This window comes from Sylvia atricapilla, chromosome 22 (assembly GCF_009819655.1).
Source record: "Sylvia atricapilla isolate bSylAtr1 chromosome 22, bSylAtr1.pri, whole genome shotgun sequence".
Taxonomy (NCBI): Eukaryota; Metazoa; Chordata; class Aves; order Passeriformes; family Sylviidae; genus Sylvia; species Sylvia atricapilla.
Window position 1 is genome coordinate 6,611,307 of NC_089161.1, and position 18,318 is coordinate 6,629,624.

The window sequence follows — 18,318 nt, forward strand, 5'->3', positions numbered from 1 at the left end:
CAAACCTCCAAATCCCTGGATTCTCCTTTCTCCCCAAAACTAAACCCTGAGCGGGTGTGGATGCTCTGGAATCCGGCGGGATCCGGAGGATGGGAAGAATTCCCAGGATTTGAGGCTCTCCCGGAGTCTTCCAGCCCTAAAGATGGAGCTGCTCAGCGCGGCCTCTTCCTCTCCGGGCGCGCAGGATCCGGGTTTTTTTTTGCCTTTTCCCCCTTTTCCTGCCCATCCATGTGTTTCTGTTTTGTATTGTCCCGCTCGCCCGCATTCCCGTTTTAAGTGGATTTGGTGGGTGGGATTTCAGGAGGAAAAAGGGGAAAGAGAAAGGGCGGCGGGGGCATAAGAAAAAAAAAAAAAAAAAAACAAACCACGGAGGAGCAGAGGGGAAAAAAAGCGAGCAAAAAAAAAAAAGCCCCAAATTACCTTTTTTTTTTTTTTTTTTTTTTTTTTTTTTTTTTTTCCTGCAACAGGAACCGCCACCAAAACCAGCGCCAAGGCCCCGCGCTGCCGCTCGCTTTATGCTGCACCTCTCGCCCTAAAACCAGGTTCGGAACTGGGGGCCCCAAAAGTGGGATTCGGGGGGGAAGGGGACGGGGATGGGGGCAGAGATGGGGGGGCGGAAAAATGGTTTAAAAAGGAAAAAAAGAAAAAAAAAAAAAAAGAAAAGGCGGATCCACGTGGTGCGAGGGGGGCAGACAGAGATCCCATTGTTCCCGGGAAATGTGGGCACGGGAATGCGGCCGGGGGGATGGACACGGGGTGACCCCGGGACCCGGCGCCATCCCCGAGCCACAGAATCCCCCCTCCCCAAAACCCAACCGCGGCGCCCCCGCAGCGGCGGGATTTGGGGTCTGGGGGGTTCCGGGGTGGGGATAAAGGACGGGGGACCCCAAAATCCCCGTCCCCGCTGTTCCCCTTCCCCCGCTGCCCTTTGGGGGCCGGCGCTTTGTCTCCGGGCCCTTTTCCTAACCCGGATTCCCTTTGGGACCCCCCCCAGCCCCCCAAAAACCCCGGGACCCCCCCCGGGAACCCCCAAAGGTCGAATCTTCCCGAGACCCCCCCGTGTGTCCCCTTTGCGACCCCCCTGGGCCCCCCCATTTCCAAACTGTCCGTTTGCACCCCCCCATTCACCCCCCTTTGGGACCCCCCTTCCAAAGCCCTTTTCCAGCCCTTTTCCAGCCCTTTTCCAGCCCCTCCTCTCCCCCCAGCCCCGGGGCCCCTCTCTCCCCTGCCCCCGGATCCCCCCGTCCCGTGTCCCCCCTGTCCCCTGGCTGGTGTCACCGTGTCCCCCTGTCCCGTGTCCCCCAAATCCTCCCCAGCTGCCCCATCCCGTGTCCCCCACATCCCCTCGCTGGGGTCACGCGTGTCCCCCTGTCCCGTGTCCCCCAAATCCCCTGGCTGGGGTCACCGTGTCCCCCTGTCCCGTGTCCCCCAAATCCCCTGGCTGGGGTCACGCGTGTCCCCCTGTCCCGTGTCCCCCAAATCCCCCCGTGTCCCCTGGCTGGGGTCACCCTTGTCCCCGTGTCCCCCAGGCCCCCTCACGCCTTGTCCCCCCGCATCCCTCCATGTCCCACTCACGGGGGCTCTCCCCTTTCTCCCCCCATCCCATGTCCCCTCATATCCGCCCCATTTCCCTCATCCCGTGTCTGCCATGTCCCCCAAATCCCCCATGTCCCCCAAATCCCCCATGTCCCCTCATCGCTCCCATTTCCCCTCATCCCATGTCCCCTCACCCCATATACCGCATCTCCCATCACTCCATGTCCCCCATCTCCCCTCACCCTGTGTCCCCACACCCTGTGTCCCCCATGTCCCCTCACCCGTGTCCCCCGTGTCCCCACACCCCGTGTCCCCCATGTCCCCACACCCCCTGTCCCCCATGTCCCCACACCCTGTGTCCCCACACCCCGTGTCCCCCATGTCCCCTCACCCGTGTCCCCCATGTCCCCTCACCCCGTGTCCCCACACCCGTGTCCCCCATGTCCCCTCACCCGTGTCCCCCGTGTCCCCACACCCCGTGTCCCCCATGTCCCCCATGTCCCCACACCCGTGTCCCCCATGTCCCCTCACCCCGTGTCCCCCATGTCCCCTCACCCGTGTCCCCACACCCCGTGTCCCCCATGTCCCCCATGTCCCCACACCCGTGTCCCCCATGTCCCCACACCCCGTGTCCCCCATGTCCCCCATGTCCCCACACCCCGTGTCCCCCATGTCCCCTCACCCGTGTCCCCACACCCCGTGTCCCCCATGTCCCCTCACCCGTGTCCCCCGTGTCCCCACACCCCGTGTCCCCCATGTCCCCTCACCCGTGTCCCCCATGTCCCCTCACCCGTGTCCCCACACCCGTGTCCCCTCTCATCCCCTCCCACAGCGGCTCCCTCTGTCCCCATTTCCCCCCACTGTGTTCCCCCTCATCCCGTGTCCCCATTTCCCCTCACTGTCCCCTCACCGCCTGTCCCGCGTGTCCCGGGGTCGGGATCGGTGTCCCTGGGTGTCCCTGGGTGTCCCTGAGTGTCTGTGGCTGTCCCTGTGTGTCTGTCGCTGTCTGTCGGTGTGCGGTGTGTGCTGTGTCCGTGTGTCGGTGTGTCCATCTGTCCGTGTCTCGGTGTGTCCGTGTCTCCGTCTCTCTGTGTCTCGGTGTCTCTGTGTCTCTGTGTCTCTGTGTCTCCGTGTCTCGGTCTCTCCGTGTCTCGGTCTCTCCGTGTCTCGGTGTCTCTGTGTCTCCGTGTCTCGGTGTCGGTGTCTCGGTGTCTCTGTGTCTCGGTCTCTCCGTGTCTCTGTGTCTCCGTGTCTCGGTCTCTCCGTGTCTCGGTCTCTCCGTGTCTCGGTCTCTCCGTGTCTCTGTGTCTCTGTGTCTCGGTCTCTCCGTGTCTCTGTGTCTCTGTGTCTCGGTCTCTCCGTGTCTCAGTCTCTCGGTCTCTCCGTGTCTCGGTGTCTCGGTGTGTCGGTGTCTCTGTGTCTCGGTGTCTCTGTATCTCGGTCTCTCTGTGTCTCTGTGTCTCAGTGTCTCGGTGTCTCGGTGTCTCGGTCTCTCCGTGTCTCGGTCTCTCCGTGTCTCGGCGCGCCGTGGCGGCGCGGCGCTGACGCTGTCCCTCAGCCATGCCCCGCAGGAAGGCGGCGGGGCCGCCGTGGGACGCCGCGGGCCCGGTTGCTGCGGGCGGCGGGCGGCGGAGGCCGGGCGCTCAGGGCGGGGGGCGGCGGCGGCCCCGGCCCAGCGGCGGCAGCAGCGGCGGCAGCAGCGAGGAGGAGGCGCCCCGGGAGCGGCGGCCGCGGGACGGCAGCCCCGGGGCCCGCAGGCCCGGCAGGCCCGGCGGCGCGGCGGCGGCGGCGCCCGGAGGCCCCGGGGCCCGCGGGCAGAGCGTGGTGATCTGCGAGCCCGAGCACAGCAAGGAGCGCATCGTGAGCCCGGGGGGAGGGCAGCCGCACCCCTGGGACCCCTCTGGGACCCCGCTGTGTCCCCCTGTGCCCCACTGACACCCCACTGCACCCCTCGGACTCACTGTGTCCCCGTGTGCCCCACTGACACCCCACTGACACCCCACTGACACCCCACTGCGCGCCTTGGACACACTGTGCCCCCCATTGACACCCCCTTGGACACACTGTGCCCCATTATCCCACTGCACCCCTTGGACTCACTGTGTCCCCAGTGTGCCCCATTGACACCCCACTGCACGCCCTGGACACACTGTGCCCCATTAGGCACCCCCTCGTACCCCCTGTGCCCCCAGTGTGCCCCATTACACACCCCCTCTGCCCCTCCTGCCCCACCCCACAGGATCCTCGTGCCCTTATTGTGCCCCTCTGTCCCCCCACTGCACCCCGTGACCCCAATACACCCCAAATTCTGCCCCACTGCACCCCCAAATCCCACTGCACCCCCGATCCCACTGCACCCCACATTTCACCCACTGCACCCGCTGATTCCATTCCACCCCAATGTACCCCAAATCCCGTCCCCCTGCACCCCAAAGCCCACTGCACCCCCATCCCATTCCACCCCACTGCACCCCCAAATCCCACTGCACCCCAAACCCCACTGCACCCCCTTTTCACTCCCCGATTCCCCCCATTTTCCACCCCATTGCACCCCTTAAAGCACCCCATCATTGTCCCCATGGCCCTGCTGCCCTGTCCCCAGTGTCCCCCATGTCCTCCCCATCCCTGCTGCTCCCTCTGTCCCCATGTCCCAGGTGACCCCAATGTCCCTCGCATTCCCACATCTTCCCCCTTTCCCGATGTCCCCAATGTCCTGTGTCCCTCACATCCCCAGTGTCCCCCAGATCCCAAATGTCCCCCACATTCCCACATCTTCCCCCATTCCTGATGTCCCCATGGCCCAGGCCCAGATGACCCCAATGTCCCAGATGTCCTGTGTCTCCCACATCCCTGATGATCCCCACATTCTTGATGTCCCCTGGTCCCCAGTGTCCCAGAATGTCCCCAGTGTCCCAGATGTCCTCTGTCCCACAATGTCCCCAGGTCCCACACATCCCTGATGTCCCCAGGTCCCCAATGTCCATCACATCCCTGATGTCCCACAGTGTCCCCTGTGTCCCCCCGCATCTCGATGTCCCCAGCATCCCTCACACCCCCAAAATCCTCCATGTCCTCCTGTGTCCCGCCATCCCCCATGTCCCCTGTGTCCCCCAGCCCTGCTGTCCCCACACCTTCTCTGTCCCTGACACTGTCCCCTGTCCCCTGCCTCTGTCCCCTGCCCTGGTCCCCTGTCCCTAACACTGTCCCCATGTCCCCTGAGTACCCTCTGTGTCCCTGACTGTCCCCTGTGTCCCTGAGTGTCCCTGAGTGTCCCTGTCCCCAGTCTCTGATGTGTGCCCTGTCCTCTGTCCCTGTCCATGTCCCTGACTGTCCCCATCCCTTTCCCTCTCCCAGTTCCTGACACTGTCCCGTGTCCCTTACTGTCCCTGAGTGTCCCCATGTTCCTGAGTGTCTCCTATGTCCCTGAGTGTCACCTGAGTGTCCCCCATGTCCCTAAGTGACCCCTGACTGTCCCTAAGTGACCCCTGACTGTCCCCTCTGTCCCTGAGTGTCCCTTGACTGTTCCGTGTGTCCCTGATGTCCCTGGTGTCCCTAAGTGTCCTTAAGTGTACTCTTGATTGTCCCTGAGAGTCCCTGATGTCCCTGACTGTCCTCTGTCCCCTGAGTGTCCCTGACTGTCCCTAAGTGTCCCCTCTGACCCTGACTGTCCCGTGTCCCCTCACTGTCTCCTGTGTCCCCTCACTGTCCCCTGAGTGTCCCCTGTGTCCCTCACTGTGCCCTGTGTCCCTGTGTCCCCTCACTGTCCCCTGTGTCCCTGCATGCCCTCACTGTCTCTGTGTCCCTGTGTCCCCTCAGTGTCCCCTCACTGTCCCTGTGTCCCTGTGTCCCCTCACTGTCCCCGTGTCCCCTCACTGTCCCCTAAGTGTCCCCTCAGTGTCCCCCGTGTCCCTGTGTCCCCTCACTGTCCCTGTGTCCCCTCAGTGTCCCCTCAGTGTCCCCTCACTGTCCCGTGTCCCCTCGCTGTCCCGTGTCCCCTCACTGTCCCATGTCCCCTCACTGTCCCCTCACTGTCCCCATGTCCCCGTGTCCCCTCACTGTCCCTGTGTCCCCTGACTGTCCCTGTGTCCCCTGACTGTCCCCTGACTGTCCCGTGTCCCCGCAGAAGCTCGAGGGCTCCAAGAGCCGGGGGCAGCTCCTGATCTTTGGTGCCACCAACTGGGACCTGATCGGCCGCAAGGAGGTGCCCAAGCAGCAGGGTAGGGGTCATTAATTAACGTTAATTAGTCATTAATGAGTGCTGTGGGGTCATTAATTAGCGTGTTAATTAGGCATTAATGAGTGCTGTGGGGTCATTAATTAACAGGTTAATCAGTCATTGATGAGTGCTGTGGGGTCATTAATTAATGTTAATTAGTGACTAATGAGTGCTGTGGGTCATTAATTAACAGGTTAATTAGTCATTAATGAGTGGTGTGGGGTCGTTAATTAACAGGTTAATTAGTCATTAATGAGTGGTGTGGGGCAGGGTAGGAGCTAATTAAGGGGTTAATTAGTCATTAATGAACATTTTGGGGCAGGGTAGGGGCTTGTTAACAGCTGATTAATTAATTTGGTTTAATTAGTAATTAAGGAATGTATTGGGTGGGGCCTTGTTAATGGCTGGGATTAATTGGTATTGATTTGGGGTTAATTACTAGTCAATGGACATTTTGGGGCAGGGTTGGGGCTCCTTGATGGCAAATTAATTAATTTGTATTAATTAGTAATTAATAAACATTTTGGGGCAGGGCAAGGCCTCGTTAATAGGTGATTATTGTATTAATTATGTATTGGGGCAGAGTAGGGCCCTCATTAATGGCTGTGTGATTAATTGGTGTTGATTTGGGCTTCATTGGTAATTAGTGATTTGAGCCAGAGTCTGGGGACACAGGGTCGGCACAAAGTCAGATCAGGGCTTTGTTAGTTCTGGGTGTAATTAGCGTTCGTTAATTGTCCTGATTATTGGATGTGGTTCTATTTAATTCATTTAACTAATTAATTACTTAATAGGGGAGGGAGACCCAGTTTCATCTCTTAATTTGGGGTGCACTGGATCTCCAGCAAAGCCAAATTAGGACTTTGTTGATTTTTGATGCATTTATAGTTCAATAATTTTCGTGATTATTTTTGTTTCGTTCCAATTAATTGATCGATTAATTGGGGGGAGGAGCTATAGTTGGAGCCCTTCACTGGGGCAGGTTTGAGGGGCTCTGCTGCAAAGCCAAATTAAAACTTTGTTTATTTGGGATGTATTTGTAGTTCATCAATTGATCTCCTTCTTTTCATGTGCCGGTATTTAATTAATAATAATACTTAATTATTATTTAAAGTGAGTTAATTAGGGAAGGAGCCACAGTTTGATACCTTAATTTGGGATGCACAAGATCTGTGGCAAAGCAAAATGAAGACTTTATTTGGAATGCTTTTGTAGCTCATTAATAGTCCTGATTATTTTTATCTATTTCTGATTAATTATTCCTGTTAATTATTGAAGGGAGGAGCCACAATTGGAGCCCTTAATTGGGGCAGGTTTGAGGGGCTCTGCTGGAAAGCCAAATTAAAACTTTGCTTATTTTGGATGCATTTGCAGTTCATGACTTGATCTTCTTTTTAGGGGGTTAACTTTAATTAATATTAAAAACAAACATTTTTAATTGATTAATGTTTAGAATTAATTAACTGGGGGAGGAGTCACAGTTTCAGATGTTAATTTGAGGGGCAGAGCTCTGCTGTCAAGCCTCTGCTCGTTTGGGATGCACAGGCAGCTCGTTAACCTATCTGCTTTTAATTGGCTGGCTGGTTGATTTCATTAATTAATTAATTGATTCGTTAATTGGGGGGGGACGCCCTCCTCAGGGCAGGCTGGGGTGCCCCAGCTCTGCTGTTCCCCCATTTTCCTGCCTCGTCCCCAAAATCCGCTCTCAGTTCCTGCGGAATCCGGCCCCGCTCCGGGGATTTATCCCGGAACCGACCCGCAGGGTTTGCCCGGATTATTTCCTGAATTTTCCTGGATTATCCTGGATTATTTCCACAGATTGTTTTCACATAATTCTCGGTTTTCCTGGATTATTTTCCCAGATGATTTTCGCAGATGATTTTGCCAGTAGTCTCAGTTTTCTTGGATGATTTTCCTGGATTTTCCCTGGTATTCCTAGATATTTTTCCTGGTTGATTTTCCCAGATTTTTCTGGATTTTCCAAGATTATTTTCCCAGACGATTTTCCTGGATTATTTTTCTCATTGATTTTCCCAGATTCTCCTGGTTTATTTTCCCAGATTTTTTTTTTCTAGATTATTTTCCCAGATGTTTTTCTGGGATTGTTTTCCCAGATAATTTTTCTACTTGATTTTCCCAGATTCTCCTGGATTATTTTCCCAGATGATTTTTCTGATATTCCAGCACGATTTTCCTGGCTGGCTGATTTTTCCAGCTGCCCTTCCCAGGACTGATTTCCGTTTTTCTGGGACTGATTCCCATTTTTCCTGGGACTGATTCCCGTTGTTCCTGGGACTGATTCCCGTTTTTCCTGGGACTGATTCCCGTTTTCGCTGGGGCTGATTCCCGTTGTTCCCGTGACTGACTGGGCCGTTCCCGGTGTTTTCCAGCGGCGTTCCGGAACCTGGGGCAGAACCTGTGGGGGCCGCACCGCTACGGCAGCCTGGGGGCGCTGCGCGTGCGCTCGGTGGTGTCGGGGCCCTGCGCCGCGCACAGCCTGCTCATCACCGCCGAGGGGCGCCTCTGGAGCTGGGGTGAGCCGGGAGCGCCCCTAAACCCCCCGGGGCTGGGGATCTGTGCCAAAAACCTTCCCGGGGGGTGGGGGATCCATCCCAAAAACCTTCCCGGGGGATGGGGGATCCGTCCCAAAAACCTCCCCAGGGGGTGGGGATCCGTCCCAAAAACCTCCCCAGGGGGTGGGGATCCGTCCCAAAAACCTTCCCGGGGGATGGGGATCTGTACCAAAAACCTCCCCGGGGGATATTGGGATCCGTGCCAAAAACCTCACATGGGGATCCGGGATCTGTCCCCAAAACCTCCCCTGGGAATCCGGGATCCATCCCAAAAATCTCACTTGGGGTGTGGGGATCCATCCCAAAAACCTTCCCGGGGGGTGGGGGATCCGTCCCAAAAACTCCCCGGGGGGTGGGGATCTGTGCCAAAAACCTCACATGGGGATCCAGGATCTGTCCCCAAAACCTCATATGGCGGTATGGGGATCTGTCCCAGAAACCTCACATGGGGATCCGGGATCTGTCCCAAAAACCTCCCCTGGGAATCCGGGATCCATCCCAAAAATCTCACTTGGGGTGTGGGGATCCGTGCCAAAAACCTCCCATGGGGATCCGGGATCCACCCCAAAAACTTCACATTGGGGTACGGGGATCTGTCCCAAAAACCTCCCCTGGGGATCCAGAATTCGCCCCAAAAACCAGCCTGGAATTCAGGATCCATCCCATAAACCTTCCCTGCCATTCTGGGATTCACCCCAAAAACCTCCCCTGGAAATCTGGGATTCATCCCAAATAACACCCCTAGAATTCTGGAGTTCATCCCAGAAATCACCTGTGGGAATATGGGATTCATGCCACAAATCACCCCTGGGATTCTGGAATTCCTCCCAAAAACCCATCCTGAAACTCTGGGGTTCATCCCATAAACCTGTCCTGGAATTCTGGGGTTTCTCCCAAAAATCACCTGTGGGAATCTCAGATTCATCCCAAAAATCACCCCTGGGATTCTGGGATTCATCCCTAAAATCCCCCTGGGAATCCAGGATTCATCTCAGGAATTATCTTCCCACTAAAGGATCTGCTGCTCTGGGTGAGGGCTGAGATCCACACCGGGCTGGGGGATGAATCCTGGATTTCCAGGGATCCAGGGAGGGCGGGAACACCCTGGGGGTGCTGGGACAGGTGGATCCATGGGATGAATCCAAGGATTTGGGGTTTAACAGAGGATTTGGGGATCCTGGTGGCCACAGCCCTGCGGTGCCATGGGGTGGGACAGCAGGGACAGTGAGGGACAGGGCTGGGATGGGCCAGGAATGGGATTGGAATGGGATCAATGGGATCCTGGGTCGGGAATGCTGTGACAGGGAAGGGCCAGGATTGTCTGGATTGTCCCACCCCGAGGGCTGTGTCCAGTTGGGGCAGAATTTGGGAAGGACGTTGGGAGGCTGGAGCATGTCCAGGGAAGGGAGCAGAGCTGGGAAGGGGCAGGAGAATTCCCAAGGCAGCTGGGAAGGGGCTCAGCCTGGAGAAAAAAGGGATTGGAGCGGGGAGAGACCCTGTGGCTCCGGAATTCCCTAGCAGGAGGGGGCAGCCAGGTCGGGATTGCTTCCCAGGGAACAACAGAATGAGAGGAAACAGCCTCAGGGGAAGTTTGGGAAAAAGCATTCCTGGAAAAAGTGATTGGGAATTGGAAGGAGCCATCCGGGGGGCGGGTTGGGAGTTGCCGTCCCAAGGAGAGCCGGGATGGGGCCAGGGTGGTGGTTTCCCAGCGCGGCTAGCCCTGGAGCTGTGGGATGTTTTGGGATCGGCAGGCCGGAACGAGAAGGGGCAGCTGGGCCACGGGGACACGAAGCGCGTGGAGGCGCCGCGGCCGATCGAGGCCCTGAGCGGCGAGAGCATCGTGGCCGCGGCCTGCGGGCGCAACCACACCCTGGCGCTGACCGGTACGGCCCGTCCCGGGAAACTGCCCCGAATCCCGGGAAAACTGCCCTGAATCCTGGGGAAACTGCCCTGAATCCCGGGAAAACCTGCACCACATCCTGGGGAAACTGCCCCAAATCCCGGGAAAACTGCCCTGAATCCCGGGCAAACTGCCCCAAATCCTGGGGAAACTGCACCGAATCCCCAGGAAACTACATCAAATCCCAGGGAAACGGCCATGAATCCTGTGGAAACCTGCACCAAATCCCGGGAAAACTGCCCTGAATCCCAGGAAAACCAGCACCAAGTCCCGGGAAAACTGCCCTGAGTGCCGGGAAAACCTGCACCAAATCCTGGGGAAACCAGCACCAAATCTTGGGGAAACTGCCCCAAATTCCTGGGAGCTGCCCTAAATCATGGAGAAACCCATGCACCAAAGCTGACCCTATGGCAAAAATCCTGGGAAACGTGCACCAAAGCCAACCCTTTTCTCCAAAATCCATCCCTTGCTCCAAAATCCCAGGAAAACTGCCCCCAGTCCTGGGAAAACTGCACCAAAGCCAACCCTATGGCCAAAATGCCAGGAAAACTGCCCCAAATCCGACCCTTTTGCCCTAAATCCTGGGTAAACTGCCCTAAATCCAACCCTTTGGCTCCAAATCCTGGGGAAACTGTCCCATATCCACCCCTTTCCCCCAAAAATCCCAGGAATACCGCCCCAAAATCTGCCCCTTTAGGCCCAAGTCCTCTCCTTTTTCCTCAAAATCCAGAAAAACGGCCCCAAAACCCTCCCCTTTTCCTCAAAATCTTCCCCTTTTCCTTCAAGATCCGCCCCTTTTGCCCCCGAATTCCAGGCAGACGGTCCCCAGATCCCCTTTTCTGACCCCAGTGTTCCCGCAGAGAGCGGCGCCGTGTTCGCCTTCGGGGAGAACAAGCTGGGCCAGCTGGGGCTGGGGAACCAGACGGACGCCGTGCCCAGCCCCACACAGGTACGCACCCAGAATCCCGGGAGCTGGGGCTTCCCTAAAAACCCCTCGGCATGCAGGATTCCCTCTCAGCCCTGAGCTCTTCCCGGCTGCGGTGGGGAAACGAAAATCCAAAAGGGGATCTGGAAACTGAATTTTTGAGGATTTCAGGGATTTTCTGATGGAAATTCATGGTTTTTTTCCCCGTTCCCCAAATTTTTTGATACTGTTTTTTCCAGCTTTTACTGCAGATCAGGATTTCCCATGGAAATTCACCTTTTTTTCCTTTTTCCCATGGTTCTGATCCTGGTTTTATCCTTTTCCTGCATTTCTGGTCCCATTTTTTCCTTTTTCCCATGTTTTTCAAGCCTCTTTTTCCTGCCTTTCCCATGGATCAAGGATTTCCTGTGGAAATTCCACTTTTTTCCTTTTTCCAGTGTTTTTCCAGTCCTGCTTTTCCTGTGTTTTCATGATCCCTTTCTACCTGCTCTTTTTCAATCCCATTTTTTCTGCAGATCAGGGATTTCCCATGGGAATTCCCCGTTTTTCCTTTTTTCCTGATCCCGATTCCCGGTTCTTCCCAGATCCTGTACAATGGGCAGCCAATCTGCAAGCTGGGCTGCGGGGCCGAGTTCAGCATGGTCATGGACTGCAAGGGGAACCTGTACTCCTTCGGGTGTCCCGAGTACGGACAGCTGGGTACGGAAATCCGGGATCATCCCACGGGATCAGCCGTGGGGAACCCGTCCTCCTTTGGGTGTCCTGAGTATGGAGAGCTGGGGACAGGATTGGGGATCATCCCATGGATTTGGGATCATCCTGTGGGATCGAGGCAGTTGGGGATCATCCCGTAGGATTGGGGCAGCTGGGGATGATCCCGTGGGATTGGGGCAGTTCGGGATGATCCCATGGGATTGAGGCAGTTCAGGATCATCCTGTGGGACTGGGGCAGTTGGGGACGATCCCGCAGGATCAGGGCTGGTTCGGGATGATCCCATGGGATGGAGGCAGTTGGGGACGATCCCGCAGGATGGGGCAGTTGGGGACAATCCCGCAGAAGGGCTCTCCGTGTTTTCCCGGCGCTGCAGGGCACAATTCCGACGGGAAGTTCATCGCGCGGGCGCAGCGCATCGAGTACGACTGCGAGCTGCTGCCGCGGCGCCTGGCGCTCTTCGTGGAGCGCACCAAGGACGGGCAGGTGCTGCCCGTGCCCAACGTGGTGGTGCGGGACGTGGCCTGCGGGGCCAACCACACCGTGAGCATCCGGGGTCACGGGATACTGGGAATGGGATCGGGAATGGGAACGAGTGCGGGACGTGGCCTGCGGGGCCAACCACACCGTGAGCATCCGGGGTCACGGGATACTGGGAATGGGAATGGGAGCGAGTGCGGGACGTGGCCTGTGGGGCCAACCACACCGTGAGCATCCGGGGTCACGGGATACTGGGAATGGGAATGGGAATGGGAGCGAGTGCGGGACGTGGCCTGCGGGGCCAACCACACCGTGAGCATCCGGGGTCACGGGATACTGGGAATGGGAATGGGAATGGGAACGAGTGCGGGACGTGGCCTGCGGGGCCAACCACACCGTGAGCATCCGGGGTCATGGGATACTGGGATTGGGAATGGGAACGAGTGCAGGACGTGGCCTGCGGGGCCAACCACACCATGAGCATCCGGGGTCATGGGATACTGGGAATGGGAATAGGACATTGCCTGTGGGGCCAACCACACCATACAGGTGAGGAATAAGAATGGGAACATGAGCAGGAACAGGAGTGGGAACAGGAATGAGAGTGGGAATGGGAACGGGGGCGGGAATGGGAGAGTAGGGATGGGAATGGGAGAGCAGGAATGGGAATGGGAGAGTGTGGAATGGACTGGAAGAGGGGTAATGGATGGGAGTGGGAGAGCAGGGATGGAGAGGAATGGGAGAGACCACCTCTCAGCCTCTGATCCCTTCATCCCAACTGGTCCTGGATTCCCAGAGATGTCATTTCCTGGGATATTTCGGATCTCTGGGATCTCTGAGCTCTTGTTCCCTCATTCCCAGCTGATCCCGGATTCCCAAGGATGTCATTTCCTGGGATATTTGGGATCCCTGAGGCGCTGTTCCTCGTTCCCAGCTGGTGCTGGATTCCCAGAAGCGCGTCTTTTCCTGGGGCTTCGGGGGCTACGGGCGCCTGGGGCACGCGGAGCAGAAGGACGAGATGGTTCCCAGGCTGGTGAAGCTCTTCGACTTCCCCGGGCGCGGCGCGGCGCAGATCTACGCCGGCTACACCTGCTCCTTCGCCGTCAGCGAGACAGGTGGGAATGCCGGGAATGCTGGGGGAGCCTTCGGGGACACGGGTGGGAATGCCGGGGTCTGGGAATGCCGGGAGCCCTCGGAGACACGGGTGGGAATGCCAGGAATGCTGCAGGGGATGTCAGTGAGACAGGTGGGAATGCTGGGATTCAGGAATGCTAAAGGGAGCCATGCCCTGACAGGTGACATTCCCAGGGATCCAGGATTTGGGAATGCTGGGGGGGCAGCTGTCAGTGGGACAGGTGGGATTAGCAGGATCCCAGGATTTTGAGAAGGCTGGGGAAGCCTTCACTGAGACAGGTGGGAATACTGGGATTCTGGGATTTGGGAATGCTGGAGGGAGCCATGCTCTGACATGTGGGATTCCCAGGAATCCAGGATTTAGGAATGCTGGGAGGCGGACATCAGCAAGACAGGTGGGATCCGAGGGATCCGAGGATTTGGGAGTGCTGGGCAGGCTGTGGGATTCCCAGGATCCTGAGGTCTGGGAATGCTGGAGGACCTGTGGCCTAATAGGTGGGATTTGGGAATGTTGAGGGGAGCCATCAACAAGTGGGAATCCAGGATCTGGGATTAGGAAATGCTGGCAGGGTGTGGCCTCATAGGTGGGAATGCTGGGATCCCAGGATTTGGGAATGCTGGGGTAAAGGTGGCCTGACAGGTGGGATTCTGAGGATTTGGGAATTCTGGGGAGCCTGACAGGTGGGATCTCTGGCAGGTGGGAATCCTGGGATTTGGGAATTCCAGGATCCATGCCCTGACAGGTGGGATTCCCTTGCAGGTGGATTGTTCTTCTGGGGCGCCACCAACACTTCCCGGGAATCCACCATGTATCCCAAGGCCGTGCAGGATCTCTGCGGGTGGAAGATCCGCAGCCTGGCCTGCGGGTGAGTGCGGCTCCGGGGCCCTTCCCAGATCCCAGACCCCAATTCCCGGGGTTGTTTCCCCTGGAGCTCAGGGCTGCCCTGCCTTGCAGGAAGAGCTCCGTCATCGTGGCGGCCGACGAGAGCACCATCAGCTGGGGGCCCTCGCCCACCTTCGGGGAGCTGGTACCCACCCTAAAAACCCCAAATCCCCCAAATTACACCCCAAAACCCTCAAATGACACCCTAAAATCTCGAGTGGCACCCCAAAACCCCCAAACTGACACCCCCAAAACCCCAAATGACACCCAAATACCCCTGGGAATCCCAGACTGACACCCCAAACCCACCGTCAGCTGGGGGCCCTCACCCACCTTCGGGGAGCTGGTATGACCCCAAACAGCACCCCAGAACCCCAAATTGTACCCAAAAACCCCGAATCCCCCAAACTGACACCCCAAATTCCCCTGGGAACCCCAGACACACCAAATCCCCCAAACCCTGGGGCCCAGCCCCACTGAGCCCCTGTCCATGGGCTGTTCCCACAGGGATATGGGGACCACAAACCCAAATCATCCACGGCAGCACAGGAGGTGAAAACCCTGGATGGGATCTACACGGAGCAGGTGAGGGGGGACCCCGGGCTTGGGGCGGGGCCGTGCCCCATCCCAGCTGTGGGGTCAGGGAGGGGCACCTGGGGGGTAACATTTGGGGTGGCCGAGGCCCTGCACAGCTCATCACACCTGTGGAGTCAGGGACAGAGGGTCCAAGGGGCCATTCCCTAAAATAAACGGGGAAACTGAGGCCCTGCAGAGCTCATCACACCCGGGGCCCTCCCCCAAGAGGGCTGAGGCCGTGCCCAGCTTGTGACACCCATGGGGTGACTGAGCCCTGGTGAGGGCCTCAGTTTCCCTGTTTATTTTAGGGGAGGGCCCTGCACACCTCATCACACCCTAAAATAAACAGCTGTGGGGCCCCCTAAATAAACAGCTCATGGCACCCGTGGGTGAGGGAGGGGGCACGTGTGGGGCCCTAAAATAAACGGGGCACGGCTCATCACACCCATGGGGTGATGGAGAGAGGGTGCAAGGGACCATTCCCTAAAATAAACAGGGAAACTGAGGCCCTGCACCGCTCATCACACCAGGGCCTTCCCCTAAAGCCAACACCTGTGGGGTGAGGGAGGGAGCAGCTGCATCCCCCTAAAATAATGTGGCGTGGCTGAGGCCGTGCCCAGCTCACCACAGCGCGGGGGGAAGAGAGGGGTGTGCAGGGCCCTCCCCCAAAATAAACAGGGAAATGAGGCTGTGCCCAGCTGGTGACACCCGTGGGCTGATGGACAGAGGATTCCCGGGGCCGTTCCCTGGGATAAACGGGGAAATGAGGCCGTGCAGAGCTCATCACCCCATGGGAGGGTGTGGATGGACCCCACTGGAATAAATCCAGGGGCTGAGGCCGTTCCCAGCCGGTGCCAGCCGTGGGCTGATGGACACGGCACGTGGGGGCTCCTCCCTGGGAGGGATCCCCAGGAAGGCTCTGGATAACCTCGGCTCAGCTTCCCCTTTTCCATGGCACTGTCCACTCCTGGCTGCCCCTTTCCCATTCCATGGGCTGTTTCCACCTGACCCTTTCCCGTTCCAGGTGGCCATGGGCTATTCCCATTCCCTAGTATCCCATTCCCGTTAGAGGTGGCTGTGGGCTATTCCCACTCCCTGGTGACACATTCCCATTCCCGTTCCAGGTGGCCATGGGCTATTCCCATTCCCTAGTTTCCCATTCCCAGTGGCCATGGGCTATTCCCACTCCCTGGTTTCCCATTCCAGGTGGCCATGGGCTATTCCCGTTCCCTGGTGACACATTCCCATTCCCGTTCCAGGTGGCCATGGGCTATTCCCACTCCCTGGTGATCGCCCGGGACGAGTCGGAGGCGGAGCAGGAGAAGCTGCGGAAGCTCCCGGAGTACAACCCCCGCACCCTCTGAGGGGCCCCGATCCCGATCCCGCTTCTCCATCCCGGCCGCCGTTCTCCCTCCCCGTTCCCGCATTCCCAGCCCTCGGGGGGGTCATTCCCACCCCCATTCCCGGCTTTTGGAGTTCCCAACCGCAGCCGGACCTTCCGGCACGTCCCGCCCCGGGTTTTGTAGGGTTTGGCCTTGAATTATTTCTATTTTTATTTGTATTTTTCCGCAGCTTTTTTTTACTGTTTCCCGTTTTTCCAGCCCCGAATCTCTGTGGCTGCCGGCTCGGGATCACTCTGGGGATCTGATCCCGGCTTAGGATCCCTTTAGGGATTTGGAATCCCTAAAGAGCAGCTGCCAATGCCTGGTTTTTTCCCTATACTTCCATTTTTCCCCCCAATATTCTCATTTTTTGCTGGTTTTCCCTACTTTGGGTGCTACAATTTTCGGGATTTCCCCCCCCCATGCCTCCAGCATCCGCAGGGATCCCAGATCCCATCCCAGCAGCATTCCCGGGCTCCTCTCCCCGCCCTCGCCCACCTCGGGGACATCTCAGGGATCACGAGGGGAGTCCCAAAGGAATTTTTTCCCGGGAATTTGGTTTTTTTATTATTTCCTTCTGGCGGATGGTTTGGCCCGGGATCAGCCAGAATTCCCACATTCCCTCACTCCCAGCTCCCTCCGTGCCAGGTCACTGTGCTGGAATCTCGAGGTGCCTTCAGGAGCAGAGCCCGGCTCTGCCCCGCGCCATTCCCGCTCCCTTCGGGCCGTTTTTAGGGATTCTCCTGGAATTTTCCATGGATTTTTGCTCCTTCCCATCTCCCCCGGGGCGGCGCTCGGGGAGTTTGCAGTAAAACGAAAAAATGGGTTTTGGTCAATTTTTGGGCTTGGGATTTGTTTCCCGGGGGTTTGGAGAGGGGAGATCCCGGCCGGGGGGAGCAGCTGGGAAACCCCAAATCCCGCTTTTGTAGCGATATTTAGGATTTGGGAATGGGGAATCGCCAAAACCCCACGTGAAGCCCCAAAAGCCGTGGGGGGCCGTTCCCACATTCCCGAGGGGCTGTTCCCGCATTCCCAGGGCAATTCTCAGCTCGGGAAGGATCCCGGGGGCTGGGGGAGGATCCAGGGATTTTTGGATTCCGTGGAGTGAAGCTCAGGTGGATCGAGGCCGTTTTGTCCCCTCCCCTCAGCTTCCCTTGGTTTGAGTTTGAAACATTCCCATTTTCCAGTTTCAATCCCAGATTTTTGCCATTTTCAAGTCCTCACTTCTTCATTTTTCAATATTTAATCTTTAGCTTTAATTATTTTGTTTCTTATCTTCCAGTTTTATTTTTATTTTATTTTTCATTCCGGTTTCTCTTTTATTTCATCAAAATCTCCTGATTTTAATTCCTACTTTTTTATTTGGTTCTCATTATAAATTCAACTTTGAGCTTCATTTTTTCCTTTTGATTTTCTATTTTATTCCATCCAAAATCCGTCATTTTAATTTCTACTTTTCAGCTTGGTAAATCCAACTCTGAACTTCATCCTTCCCTTTCTATTTCTCCTTTTTCAATTCTATATTTTAATTAATCTTTTCATTTGTATTCCTAATTTTTAATTGCTCAATTTTTAAATTCTACTTTTAGTATTTTAATTCTAGTTCAATTTTAACATTTATTTGATATTTCTTACTCTATTTTTCCATTTTAACTCAACTTCAATATTTATTCCTATTTCTTACTCTATTTTTCCATTTTAACTCAACTTTAATATTTATTTTACATTTTCCCTCTAATTTTTAATGTAATTTCTCTTTTTATTCTACTCTTCATTTTCTGGTTTTAACTTGGCTGGTTTATTTTGCCTTCATTTTTTAACTTTGGTGTTTAAATTTGAACTTTAATTTTTTTTCATTTGCGGGATTTCATTTCTTTCTTTTCACTCCATATTGTTCCCTTTTCAGGATTCCCACCTTGCTTTTTTTTTTACATTCTTTTTGCCTTGCAACTTTCATTTTTAGATTTTTGATTTTGTTTTGTATTTCCCCATTTTTTTTCC

General features: G+C 56.2%; 1 protein-coding gene across 1 annotated transcript; it reads left to right on the forward strand.

The window, feature by feature from the left end:
* Positions 1-454: 454 nt before the first annotated feature.
* RCC2 (regulator of chromosome condensation 2) lies at positions 455-16,496 on the forward strand. Its single transcript, XM_066334430.1, has 13 exons — positions 455-542; positions 3,095-3,396; positions 5,660-5,753; positions 8,143-8,286; positions 10,077-10,208; positions 11,086-11,174; positions 11,735-11,849; positions 12,239-12,405; positions 13,277-13,457; positions 14,237-14,342; positions 14,432-14,504; positions 14,867-14,944; positions 16,195-16,496. The coding sequence occupies exons 2-13, from the start codon at positions 3,097-3,099 to the stop codon at positions 16,297-16,299; spliced, it is 1,584 nt and encodes a 527-aa protein (XP_066190527.1). The 5' UTR covers positions 455-542; positions 3,095-3,096; the 3' UTR covers positions 16,300-16,496.
* The last annotated feature ends 1,822 nt before the right edge of the window (positions 16,497-18,318 follow it).